Genomic DNA, 14,129 nt, shown 5'->3' with positions numbered 1-14,129 from the left:
TCCTTCCGCCAGGGCCTGAGTCCTCCAGGTGAGACGTTGGAAGCCCTTTCCGGACACGGACACGGGCACAGGGAGCAGAGTGGGGACTCTGCCACCCCGTTCCGACCCCAGTGGTGCCGGAGTGGCGCCCGGGCTGCGGGGCCGAGTGAGCGGACGGGCGCTGGTGCGTGCTTTGCAAATGTCGTCTCCAACCGTAACGTTGAGTGTTTCTGTCTGGTTTTTAAGGTAACCACGTTCATTTTTTTTTTTTTTTTAATTCGGAAAACGTACCCCGGTGTAAAGTATAAGATGAAAATCTCTCCTAGCCCCCCAAAACCCAGTGATAACTCCTATTAATATTTCGGTGTGTTTTTATGTCCTGTGAGTTTTTTTACGTAGCCACGATGAACACCGGATTACATAGAATTAGATACGAAGAAGTTTTGCTTTTCTTTGTTTCACGGAGTCGCAGTTACTATCATTCCTGCATCGCATTACATTTGTTGGTTCCACGCTGGTTTAAGGAGGCTGAAGTACTGAATCGTGTATCAATATGTATTTAACGTTGTGACTATTTCTTGGCTGTTGGGTGGCATGGCTGTTTTATTTGCCGTTGTGATTAATTAACAGTGACTAAGCGTCGAAGTCATTGTCTTCTGTGTGCCTTCAGAATTATTCCTTAGGAGTTCCCAGGAGTGGAATAGAGAGGCCAGAAGGCGGGAACGTTTTTAAGGGTCTTGCTTCATATTGTTGGCTTGCTTTCCAGAAAGGTTGTCTCAGTCCCCTGTGCCCGTGCGAGTGTGAATTACTGTTTTTTTACAAGGGGGCAGAGGGGATGACTGCACTGATTACATTGATTTTTTTCTGAGCTCCCAGTGACCGAGCACGATCCCTCCTTTCACCGTGTCTCCGTGACTCCTGCCCCCCGTGGGGACACCTTGCCACATGAGTTTCTGTGAGGTTTGCATTGAGGCAGAAACCAAGCCTCCGAGATAGGCGACCCCTTCAGGCCTTCAGCCTTTGACTCTGTGCACAGGGTTTTCTTTTTCTTCTTTAGGCTCCGTCCTGTAGGTGGGGTGACGAGGCTGGAGAGTCACAGGGAGCCCCAGGCTCCTGACTTTGCAGGGTCTCTGGGATTCTGCAGCAGCCTCGGTGTGGGGCGGGTGGGGATGCTCAGTTCACACCTGGGGAAACCAAGGCCTAGTGAGGTGACCAAGCTCCCTTGGCAGAGCCGGACCCAGGCTGGGGGAGAAGGAAGATTGTTTTTGTTTTTTTTTTTTTTTCCCTCAGTCATAAGCCACAGCCCTGTGGGAGAGCCCAGGTGGCCCTCTTCATGCTGCCACCCGGAGGAAATAGAAACAGGGAGATCACCTGGCCTCGGTTTACCCATGTGACACACTTCTGAAACCTGTCCCCCACATGGGGCTTGATTGAGCACCTCGTTGGTGGTTAACGGCTTTCAACAAACCCTCAGTCACTTAGCCACACGGCTCGGAAGCTTGCCTCACCGCCTGCTTCATGGGCTGGACTCAGTTGTGCTGTGGTTGAACTGCCTGCCTTTGTCCTGCCAGGAAGGAGAGAGAGGCACCTGGGCGCTCAGCCCCTCAGCCCCGCCTGGATTTCAGCTGTCAACTGGGCCAGGCTAGTACACGGGGCTGTGGGGACGTGGGTCTTTATTTCGAGGCCACTCGTACCTGACCTAGGCTGGTTCCAGGGCACCGCCAGGCAGCAGAGGAGCAGCCAGGTGCGGGGGTCTCCAGAGTCCTCCTGGCCTTCTCCTCGGCTCCTCTCTCTCCCGCGTGCCCGTCTTTCTGTTGACCACCCCTCCTCGATTTGGGGAGACCCTGACCCATCTGAAGCGTGCATTCACGGTACATTTCAGGGCCGTGTTCCGTTAGATGTTTATTGAGTACCTACTAAGTGTCAGGCACTTGGCACAGAGATAGAGTAAGTCTGCCCCTGCCCTGGGTGGGGGAAGGGGGGTTCTGTCTAGTGGAGTCTGGAGGAACAGGGAATTCAGCGCATCTTCCTGAGCCTCGGTCCCCTCGTCTTGCAGATTGCAGTTCTTGGTGAGATTTAAAGGGACAGCGGCACACAGGAGGTGCCGGCTCAGTCCCTCCCGCCCTCATCCCATTTCCGGGCACTCGTGCAGGTGGAGTGTCAGCGGTCTGAGGCCTCCCATGCCTGTGTGCAGCTGCAAGCTCAGGTGACCGCTCCTGCCCGCTTTAACCGGCGAATCGAGGCGTGGCCTCACCCTGCAACGTGAACTTGGTGGCAGGGGAGCATCCCAGGGAGTGAGATTTCACTTTAGGCCTGCCTGCTTTTTAATAGCACTCTGGGTCCAGCCGGACTTCTCAAGAGGGTTTTGAGCCTTTCCAGGGCTGGACAATACTCAGCCAAGACAAAATGTCCTGTTACTCTAATCACCGAACCCCCTGTCTGGCCCTGATCGGTGGACTTCTCCTGTGATTGCTGGGGACAGCTTGGCCCTGTGACTCAGGGCATTTCCCTCCTCCTGAGCCCCCATGCAAGGGTCCTAGCTGGAAGCCAGTGTGAGTTTGAGTTTCCTAAGCATTCTTAAGAAAACCCAGGCAAGGACATTAGGGTGGGGAGTGCAGTGGCCTTTTTGCTTCCTCTTAAAAAACCACCCTTTCAAGTTGTTCAGCCTCCTCTGCACCCACTTAGATAAAATGCCTCACTAATATGATCAAGTGCTTGCAACAGTATGTGTTCTTTTTTAAGTACTTTATGTTGTTGTGAGCTGGCTTATGGGCCCCTCCCCAGCTTTCGCTCCCCCCACCCCCACCCCCCCACACCAAGTTTGGGAACTTGGTACAAAGAAGTGGTTTTGTGCTTGTCCAAAGCGGGGGAGAGAGAAGAGCAGGGCAGAGTGGAGCCAGGCCACCGCCCGGCCTGCTCTGCACCAGGGCCCCGTGCTCCTTACTAGGTTGTGAGCCCCGCCTGGTCCCGGAAGGGCTCCTCCTAGCAGAGACTGTGTTTTGCCCCGTGGCTTCCCTTCTCACCTCCCGTACCGTCCCGAGGACACTTTCTTTGCTGAACTGGAATTTCCTCTGCAGGCGGCTTCTGTGGGGAAGAGCTGTGTACGTGCCCAGTTATTGTGTTCTCAACACAGGAAACCTTGGTCAGGTGGCAGCTTCGTGGGTGTGGGCCGCCTGCTGGTCAGCTGGCCTGGCAGGCGGGCCAGCCCTTGCTGCCGGCCATGACTTCCAGCGGGTGGAGAAAGGGGCTCGGCCGCCCCTGAGAGGATCGCCGTGTGCTTGGAGAGGCAGGGGCTCTACGCGAATCCTTCCAACACGGCTCCCCCCCCAGGTCCTCTGTCGTTCGCCGTGGGAGATGCTTCTTCACGCTGACCCAGGGGCACACGTGTATCAGTTTAATCTTTTGGTGAAACAGGGCAAGTGGGGTGAGAGCAGCCTCCATTCACCACCCTTGGCTAATTGCACCCATTAACTGAATCCTGTATTGCAGGGACAATGGACACTACATATTCCCTTTTCCTCACCACTCAGGCGAGGAGAGGCCTGGAAATCAAATAATAGGTGAGAAAGCGAACGCAATACCAATTATTGCAAAAAGGCCACTAGGAAAAGTCGTGTAAATACAAGTCAACGAACAGAGAACAAAACAATTCGTATGCTTAAAAAAAAAAAAAAAAATTGCAAGGAAACCCATAATTACTTTAGGAGTTATGGTAATAAATTATTTATTAATGTAAATTATTTCACAGGCAGAGAACATAGAGAAACGAGCAGAAGGATCATGCATTATGTATAAAAGGGAATTGTAAAAATATGATAGCAGCTCTTACTTGTGCCACTCTGGTTCAGGTTTGTCAGCATTTTAATTATAAGCCCTTACTTTCTGTGTTTAATTACTTGGCTGTTAAAGTCTACTCTGTACATGAAAGGGTTGTTCCCGGGGGCACTCTCCGTGTTAATTTCTACGGGGTAAACCAGTTGGCTGTGCTGAGCCGCGTGGGACTGGAAGATTCCGCGTTGAGATTTGATAGCTTTTGGTCTTTTCACTCCACCACTGTTCGTTGCTGGAAGTGGAGTGGGATTGCACCTCGGGTGCAAAAGCCGGCACTCGGAGGTGGGGCATTTTAGATGTCCTAGAACCGGCAGAGGACTGAGACGAAATGGACAACGGTAATGGCACCTGAGTGGCTCAGGCCCGTTTCTGGTCTCTGCCGCTGCTTCTGTCTCTCTCAGAGGTAGCCATTTGGAATCCGATCATTGGACCAGAGCCTCCCATAAGAAACAGATGATCAACCAAAATCGGCTAGAGAGAGCTTCGTTTTCATTTTTAAAAGCACATCCATATATGACTATGCAGACATATGATTTTTCTGAAGTTTGCTTTTTCTTTGTTATTGGTTTTTATTTATCATCGGTACACGTGTGAGTTTTCACTCCCTCAAATAGCTTCAGGTTTGTCCGTGCAGAGTGCTTTGAATGTTTCCTCGCACCATTTATTGGTTTCAGACGGTGTTTCCGGAATAAAGAACAGACTGGAAGTGGGTGCAAAGTGTGGTTGGCACATGACAGCTGTTCATGGTGACCAGTGAGAAGGGAGCCTCCCGGGCTGCCTTCTCGCCCAGGCTGGCCTGCCTTGGGGCAGCGAGGGGGCCCACAGTGGTGCCAGAGGACAGTGGAAGACAACTGGCAAGCTGACTGGGCACCACCCACCACGGTGCATTGCCAGGTAGGAAGGTGGTCAAGTTCGGGGCAGCCTGGCCCAACTGCAAGAGCACGGCCTTGGGATTGCAGACCCTGCCGTTGGCTCGCTGTGCGTCCGTGGTTGAGGCGTGACGCTCTTCTGAAGCTCCGTTTCTCCACCCGCAAGCCTGGGAATGCCGTGGTGCCTCATGGTTGAGCTGTGTGCTTGGGATGTATGCTTACGCGCTCTCTCCGCCTCAGCAAAGGTCCCGGGGGGATGTTAGTTAACAATTAATATGCAATTTGTTGAGTTCTCCGAATAGTTCTCCCCTGTGTAATGGCTCTCAGCTTTGCTGGGCGCATCAATTTAGAGATGAATCGCAAGCAGGTGCCCATGTCCCAGGCTGTTTATGTACCCACAACCAGGATGGGGATCTAAAGGAGATGATGGTTAAAAGTGACCTTTCTGTCCCTTCACAGTTTTTGTTGCCATTGGGAATCCTGGCTCCGTACACATTTCTGAATGCCCCTGGAGGCCAGGGGTGGGGGCTGGAGGTCTGGGTCAGAGCTGAACGGGCCATCACAGGGCCTCAGTGCTCCCTGCCCCATACAGACGGGTGCTCAGTCTGGTATGGTTTTTACCCCTCTACACTGTCTTGTTTGGGGATCCCACCAAGCCTCTTTTTGTAAGAGCAGAGGCTTCCCAGAAGCTGCGGTGGCCGCCATGGGCCGTCCTACCCAGCTGGGGAGGGCAGGGCCCTGGTCGCCACTCCGAAGGTTACCAGCTGCCTCGCTTCTCCTAGAGCCCCTCAGGCCAGCCTTCTTGCTTCCCTTGATGGAGCTGCTGGAGTGTTCTCTCCAGCTGTCCTAATCCCTGTCCTCATGCCTTGGCCGAGGAGCTTGGTGTCCTGTGTCAGTGTGCCTGAACCCAAGATACAGCTGACATTTTATGATTCATCGCACTCAGGAGGGCACATCCAGAGGATGGGGCCCAGTCAGGCAAAGCCCAAGAACGTTTTCTTCCTGACACAGCCTTGAATTAAATCTGTCTCCATCCTGATGACATGGAGAAAGAGGCACTCCAGTTGGCAGGGGGCTCTAGAAGTTCGTTTGAAAATCAGCGATCGCATTGTGGGACCGTGCACGTCTCATTGGGGCATGTCTTCCCCCTGTGTTCTTTTTGTGGGACGGACTTAGTAACGCTGCCTTCAGAAGGACACCTCTCCAGTTTCCCATTGAAAGGGTCGGTGAGAGCTTCTACCCCGAAATCAAGGGTAGAGTCCTTGCAGCCCCGAGGCTAAGTTAGCACAACCCAACCCACAGGGCTGGGGAGACAGCACATCGTCAGCACAAGCAGATAGGTGTGAAATCCAAGAATGAGTCAGCCAGTCTTGATCTGGCTGGAGGCCTGTTACCCAGGCCTGGGAGGCTACAAGAATCTTATATCTTGGGTCTCTGCTTCAGGTGCTTAACCTTTTCTAGAAACCACATTCTGCTGTGGTTATGTCACCATAAGGCAGCCTATAAAACAGCACACAGATACCCAGGGCCGTAAATCTCCTCTATCTCTTGAACCTAAGAAGGCCATAGGCCCCTAAGAATCTGGGCCCTTGGGAATTTCCCTTCAAGTTCAAGGGTAGAAATGGAAACAAGAACATTTGAGGTCAAATGCTATTTGTGTTCCTCCAAGTGTTTTCTTTCTTTGAGCTCTAGATCTACGTACCCAGCAGCCTTCTGCCCTCCTTAGTCTGGGCGTGGTTGGACTGGGGCCTTGTGAGTGGGGCTGGGGGACCTGGGGTTTTTGTTCCCATGTGTGTGAGCATTGGCTGAGGTGGTGGTAGTCTTCCAGAAACCTCAGGCTCGGGCATCAAGCCTCGGCTCTGAAAGACCCCGTGGAGGTGGCAGTGAGAGAACCGGATGGTTTGTATGCTTTTGTGTAAGTTTGTGTGGTTTGTCCTCCCGTCTCGAGGTAGAGCCTGGTGTGCATTTACCTTACACACACACACTCCCCTGTGAGTCATCCCCAACTTGTGAAGATGGCTCACCAGGGCACAGAGGAGCTTTAGATGCTGCTGAAGGTTGACGTAATGAGGACTGCATAGAGCGTATGTGGCTGGTGCCTTTGTGCTGTGCCCACATCCACCAGAGGGCTGGCGTCAGCGTGTCCCAGGGAGAAGGTGAGAGGCCTCAGACTCTTCCCCTGGTTTCCCAGGCCTCTTCCAGCGGCTCTCCATCTCCATCCAGGACCTGCTGTGCAACTTGGGGCCCCCACCCCCTCCTGCGGGAAAGGGCCCTCTAAGTACTTGAAGGGTAAAAGTTTTCCTTGTCTGTAGTTCGACTTCCTGTCTGAAAACAAACAGCAGAACACCAACTTTTAATGGTGTTCTGAATTCAGATTTGTAGAGGCTGGACTGGTCAACCTTCTAGAAGCTTCCTGGGTGTGGCTGCCACTCTGACAAAGGTGTTTGAGAACCCAGGTCCCCGAGTAGCCTGTAGGAGCAGTTCTCAGCAATTTTGCCACAAAATAACCTGAGGAACTTATTTAAAATTTTTTTAATGTTTATTTATTTTTGAGAGAGAGAGAGAGAGAGAGACAGGGACAGACAGAGCGAGCAGGGGATGGGCCGAGAGAGAGGGAGACACAGAATCCGAAGCGGCTCCAGGCTCTGAGCTGTCAGCACAGAGCCCGACGCGGGGCTCGAACCCACCAACCGTGAGATCATGACCTGAGCCGAAGCCGGACGTAGAGGAGCTTGCTTAAATGCAGACTCCTCCCCTCTAGAGATTGTTTCCTGAGAAAGGGACTGGGCCTAGGAATTGCATTGTAACACCCCAAGGGATGCTCCTGCAGGGGGTCCCAAGCCACACGGAGGAAATCCTGCCATAGAGCCTACGGGTTGCCACTCCAGCACTCCCAACAGTGCTTGGTGCCCAGTTGCCGGAGAGCTGAGCCTCAGCGGTAGGAGCAGAGCCCGCGGTGCCCTCGCGGGCCTTGTTCCAGGCAACTGTTTGGTTCTCAAAATAGCTCTGCGAGGGCATCACTGTCTGTCACTCTCATTTTACACACGAGGAAACTGAGGCCCTGAGAGATTAAGTAACTCTGCAGAGCTGAGACTCAGACCCATGTTCGCACCCTTCCCACCCTCCCAAGTGACCCCTGCTCAGTGGACTCCCCAGGTCCGTGGCCCTGGTCACTTTTGAAAGAGCTACAGTTGTTTGTGCAGAGTGATATTGAATGGAGGGGCGGGGGCATCCGGTGTCCTCTCCTCAGAGCCCTCCTGAGGTCCTTTTTGTACAGTGTGACGTCAGGGCCAGAAGCTCAGGGCGGTTTGCCATTAAAAAGTGGCTTCTGTTCCTGTTTCTTTTGTCTGATGACCTGACCCAGCAAATCGCTTTATGTTCCTTGAGTGGAGGGGGAAAACACCAAGGCTAAACATAGCCTCCATTGTCTTTACTTTTCTTATGTTGTACTTCTTCAAGCGATAAAGATAGTAACCGTTAAAATGCTATCTGTCCCTCAGACAGACCAGGTGGCCCCCTGGCTGCTGTTGAGGCACAGAAGCAGTGCTCCACGTCGGGCAGTGCGTGGTGTTTCCAGAGAATCCCAGACATCGTAGCGCTGACCAGACTCCCGGCCGCTTCCCATGCAGCTATCCGCGGCCTCGGTAAAGTGGGAAGTTGAACGCGGAGCCCAGCCTGTACCTCCCTGACCAAGGATAAAAGACCACTGAGGCCAAGCGAACCCCCACAGCCGGCTCTGCCGCTTTCCGGCACACTGTCGGTTCCTTCCTCCACCCGCCGCCACCGGCTGAGGTCTGCGGTGTGCCGGGCTCCGTGCCGGGCACTGGGTGGCCATGCTGGGTCTGTGCTTGACAGCTTGTGGCTCAGTGGAAGCAGACACGTAAACAGATAATTAGGGTTCAGTCAACGTCTGGGCCAGAAGATCGAAAGTCAGACAGAGAGCTGTGGGCGCCTAGTGGCTAATACGGAGAAGGCATATCTACAGAGAAGGTGATGTGGAGTTGGCTCTTCTGGACTAGAAAGAGCCCCTTGCTGGAAGGATGAAGGCAGGAGGAGAAGAGTCCAGGCCTTTGCCAAGGCGCAAGGGCGTGAAAGAGCTGATGTTTGGGGGGGAAACGGTAGATTCATTGCAGACACATCGTGCTCACGTTTGACCGGTGGACCCAGTTAAGAACCGAGTCTTAATCATTTCAACGAGGAAATCTTACCGTTAGGGTCACAGAGGGTTACTCTTGGAACGGAGCGGAGTGGTTCCCCCAGGCAAACAGGAGCACGCCAGCGCTAGCCATCCAACCCGGTCCCCGCCGGGGATTCGAGAGGGACCCTGAACGCAGTTGGGGCACCTACCTCCTCTCACAGAAGTTCCCTGTGCCCATTCCTGAGGCTGCTTCACTAAACTCCCGCTTTATTAAGGGTAGCTGGTACGTAAGAACTACTCTCTGGGCTGTGTCCACAAACCAGGGGGAGGGTGCTTTATGGGCTCTTTCAGGGGTCCTTGAAGATGGTTTCGACTCTGCCTGCTTCTTATCTGATGTCTGATGTCACAGGAAGTTCAGGGTGTCTAGAGCAGGGTGAACTGGGGAGATGGGGTCGGGATGCCAGGCTAAAGCGTTTGCCTCCTTTCTGCAAGGCCATGGGCAACTGCCTGGGGTCAGACCATGCTAGGCATGGGCCCCGAGAAGTTCTCTGGAGGCAGTGAGGAGGTGAGCCTGGAATGGGGAGGCCTGCACATCCTGTCAGGATGCACCAAGATCACGAGGTGGCCATGGGGGAGGGATGGTGCTGTCAGATGAGAGGGACCGAATGTTCTGCTTAATTGACTCCCAAGTCCCCTTACTTCTCATGACTTCCCTGGAGATGGGAAAGTTCCAGCGCAGTGAAATTAAAATGGAATAGAAAGTAGTTTCCTCTGAGAATGGGATCAATTCTTTTTAATTTCACGGGTTTCCCAAGGCCTCGAACAGAGGCGGTCTGTGTTGAGCCTTGGGTTCCTTAAGCAGGGCTACTGTGGCTCCATGTTGGGGCCCCTGCTGCTCTGTGGCTGGGCTCCCTGGGTCCTTCCTCAGTTGGTCGCATTCCTGACCCACCTGATGCCTCAGGGCCCTGTCTCCAAAGAGAAGTTGGTGGCCAGTGTTATCGTAAGAGAACTCCCTAAAAGACCGAAGGAACAAACCCAGAGGAGGCTGGGATCATAGGCCCTGGCCGTGACCCCGGGCCTGCACCAGTGGGCTTGGTGGCCACATCCCCCACACGTTTGGAAATAGATTTGTCCTTATAGAGAATGTAGAAACCACAGGAGAACAAAAAGGAAAACATATAAATCAGCCAGCTATCTCTCATTCGACTGTGAACATTTTGGTTTATTTTCTCTTAATCTTCACAGATAACATACATATTTGACAAAATAGGAATCCTGCTATATCCATACGGTTTTTCTGCCCTGTTGTTTCAGGTTTGGAATTACATCATTAACATTCTCTGGAACGGTCCTGTTTTCATGCTCTGTCTTCCTCCCTGGTCGTTTATGTCACCAGCCCCGCCTGGAGGGCGTTTCAGTTGTGGCTCCCATTCCGCTGTCACTCGTGTCACTTTGCAGAACATCATGACACGCAAATCTTCACTTGGTTCTGAGGATAACTCTTCTTTTTGCAAAGCAGATAACAGATAATTTTACTTTATTATTAGTTTACTGATCTTTCAACTGCTAACAAATGTCAAATCGAAACTGGTTTAAAAGAATAGTGGCTGCTCCAGGGACAGTGGGCAGTGAAGACTTATTTCGAACAACATAAATGCTACTTGCGCGAAGGCGATTGATTCATGGTGATAATTTGTCAAATTTAGTGAATGGGCCATGTATGGAGACTTGTCGTGCACCGGGGCCCAGGAGGATCCGGAGAGGGACGGGAATTGAACATTTGGTGACTGGCCTGGTTTGGTCCCAACTGGTCTGGGCTTCTGGAAAACCTCTCCCCCGCATCTCCAGCTTCTGAGGCCCCCTTGTGGGAATAGCCTCTGGCCGGTTCCTCCCACGTCCCCTGCACAGTGTCCCAACCCCTTAGACGTGTCTCATAACTGTGGCAGGGCACCCTAGATGAGAGTGTCACATTTAGCCCTAATTTGGCTTATCTTTGGCTCGTGAGCCTCCTTTTGGGCCTCACTGGTCAATTCCCTTTGAGCCTGTCCAGTAGCTGCTGACACTCAGCCCAGGGTCTGTCCTTTGATGTCTCTCTGTGTCCTTTGAGAAGTGGCCTAAGTGGTGGGGATCTGGGCCTAGGAGTTGGACCCTGTGTGGTCCTTGCGGACTGGTGCACCTGTGGGCCTAGGAGTTGGACCCTGTGTGGTCCTTGCGGACTGGTGCACCTGTGGGTTTCACCATGGTTTTCTGAGTGGATGGTCCACCCTGTACGACTCCTAAACTCGTGGAGGGCAGGGCCGATGTCGGGCTCCCTGTGGTTCCTTCCCCTCAGCACTGCAGTGTAGTGAAAAGAACAGGGCTCTGGGTTGGGCCAGGCTGTGGTCATTTGTGTGGCCCCGGGCCACTCACTCAACTTCCTCCAGCCTCCGTCTCCCCACTTGGGCAGTGATGGTGCACAGGGAGCCTTGTGGGTTACAGCGGCCAGGGGGATATCTGCTCCCCCGTGGGAGTAACTGACTGCAGTGCTTTGAGAATCGGTGTGCATCGAACCCCTAGCTGAATGTCATTTCAGGTTTTACGTCCGTCCTTCTACAGGCTGAACGACTCAAGCCATAGTTTTTTGTATATTCCTGTGTGTACAGTTTATAAATGTGTGTCAATTAAGAAAGCCAGAACCTTGCCAATATGTTGATCCCTGGAAGCACAACATATTCTTAACTTTGCTTTTGTGTTATAAACTTGAACATCAGAACTGTATCAGGTGTATTTGTGCCTGCCCTCCTAAAATTCTCAGCACAGTGCCTGATTCTATAGTAGAAAAACAACAAATAGGTCCTGAATATTTCACTAAAATAAAGGTTCAAGTGCAAAGTCAGCATTTCCTAGTGGGGGGGGCGGGGAGGTAGCTTCTTTATACATGTGTTCAAGCAGAGGCCTGAATATGTAAGTTTCAATTGTACCCTTAAGTCTGTGCAGCCCAAGACATGCTCCTACAGATTTTGATGGTTTAAAAAAAAATTTTTTTTTAACGTTTATTTATTTTTGAGAGACAGAGCATGAGTGGGGGAGGGGCTGAGAGACAGAGAGAGACAGAGACAGAGAGAAACAGAATCCGAAGCAGGCTCCACAGCTTCGGCTCTGAGCTGTCACCACAGAGCCTGACGCGGGGCTGGAACTCATGAACCGTGAGATCATGACCCGAGCTGAAGTCAGTGCTTAATCGACTGAGCCACCCAGGTGCCCCCAGATTTTAACGGATTTAAATGTCCTCGATGCCGTGAGAAATCAGGTGAACACAAGAAGAGTGCTGTATGGTTGGCGGCTATTGGTGATGACATTGATGTTGAAGAGAGTGGTGGTGGAGGCATAAATCAATTTCTAGTTTCTATCGTCAGCAAGTATTCTCGAGATGGAATTCAGATGAACTAACCTGGCAGTACCCCCCCTCCCTGCCCTCCAATTCGACCTTGACCCTCCCACATACCAAAAGACTCCTCTTTGGTCTTCTGCCAGGGCATTGAGTCCCAGCCCCAGAGCAGCCAAGCACTGAGAGAGACCGTAACAAACATACTGCCCTGACGCTGCAGGCCAGGGGAGGGGTGGGGCAGGTCGATTTCCCATCTATAAAATGGGAAAGCGTTTGGGTGAAAATTGTTGTTTTCCTGGGAGGCAGTATGGACTTTTGGGAAGGAAGCTATACCAGGAGGCCGGCGGGCGGTGGGGAGTGTGGTACATGCATCTCAGGCTTGCTCTGCTCCTGATGCAAAACTCTGGGATTCCCGTCCCCTCTCTGAGCCTCAGTTTCTCGTCTACACGGTTAGAGCCTTCCTGGCTCTAGAATCCTGTTTAAGATGAACTCTTGGTGAGGAGGCAGAGGGCTGGCATGGAGGCCTTCTCAAATCCTGTTTTCTCTTTGTCATTTCTGAACCAGAAAATGACAGATGGCGAGACCTGGACAGGAAATGCCCTCTTCAGATCGAGCAGCCGAGCGCCAGCATCTGGGAGTGCCTGCCCGAGAAGTGTCAGGACGGCGCTCTGTGGCACCGGGAGGCAGCGACCGCCTGCGCGGTGACCAACCTGATCAAAGACCTCAGCCTCAGCGACCACAACGGGAACCCCTCAGCACCCCCCAGCAAACGCCAGTGCCGGTCACTGTCCTTCTCCGATGAAATGTCCAGCTGCCGGACATCGTGGAGGCCCTTGGGCTCCAAAGTCTGGACTCCGGTGGAGAAGAGACGCTGTTACAGCGGGGGCAGCGTCCAGCGCTATTCCAACGGCTTCAGCACCATGCAGAGAAGCTCTAGTTTCAGCCTCCCCTCCCGGGCCAATGCGCTGTCCTCGCCCTATGACCAGGCAGGGTTCCACCACCGCTTTGGAGGTCAGCCCTGCCAAGGGGCGCCGGGCTCGGCCACCTGTGGACAGGCGGGCGACATCTGGAGCCCTGACCCGACCCCCGTGGGAGGCGGCCGGCTCGACATGCAGCGGTCCTTCTCCTGCTCGCACGAGCAGTTTTCCTTTGCGGAGTACTGTCCACCCTCAGCCAACAGCACACCTGCCTCAACACCAGAGCTGGCCAGGCGCTCCAGCGGGCTGTCCCGAAGCCGCTCCCAGCCGTGTGTCCTTAACGACAAGAAGGTCGGCATTAAGCGGCGGCGCCCAGAAGAGGTGCAGGAGCAGAGGCCTTCCCTAGACCTTGCTAAGATGGCACAGGTAAGAGCCCCGGCCACACGGGAGGCCCCGCGGGAGCACCTGGGTGCTCTTGGGAGCCTCTGCTGGTCCTGGCCCATCCCAGGCAGATGCGTGGGGCCCAGCAGTGGGTTCTTCCCCCGTTTTTTAAAATCCTCTTCGAAGAAAGATGATACCAAGTTCGTTTTTTAATTTTAGTGTCTTTAAAAATCAGAAAAGTCAGAAATGCTCTTTCCCTGTGAACACAGTGCTGGCGGTACAGGGGCAGGCAGGTGGCGGGAGGCGAGGCGTTACGGGGGCAGGCCGTTGTCACCCAGCACTGGTGATCCCCTTCCGGCACCTCGCTGGAGCCTCTGTGCCTGAAACCCCGTCCCTGTGGCACAGGCCAGGACTCCTTGTCCTTCGGATTAGGCTGGTCCTGAGATCAGGACTGTGGGTAATGGTTTTAGAGGGTGAGGGATCGGAGCAGCACTTAGTCATTGGATTAAACTGTCAACAACATGAGACCATCAAGACGCTGTGATTGCTGTCCTCTGTGCCACCTCCGTCCGCCTCGCCGTTCACCGTAGGCGAGGCCTCCGGCCACATGCGCCCTCCCGCGCACTTTCTCCTCTGTGTCTTGGAGC

General features: G+C 53.3%; 1 protein-coding gene across 1 annotated transcript in view; it reads left to right on the top strand.

Moving 5' to 3' along the window:
* Window positions 1-14,129, top strand: part of FAM53B (family with sequence similarity 53 member B) — a 72,699-nt gene that overhangs the window by 7,718 nt on the left and 50,852 nt on the right. Inside the window, exon 3 of the mRNA XM_086681115.1 lies at window positions 12,749-13,527. Coding sequence (XP_086537241.1) covers window positions 12,749-13,527 — 779 coding nt within the window. The remainder of the gene's footprint in view (window positions 1-12,748; window positions 13,528-14,129) is intronic.

Source organism: Puma concolor, chromosome D2, assembly GCF_028749965.1.
Source record: "Puma concolor isolate L17-30 chromosome D2, mPumCon1.1.hap2, whole genome shotgun sequence".
NCBI classification, from domain to species: Eukaryota; Metazoa; Chordata; class Mammalia; order Carnivora; family Felidae; genus Puma; species Puma concolor.
The sequence above is the reverse complement of the archived record's forward strand: the minus strand, read 5'-3'. Positions and strand labels throughout refer to the sequence as shown.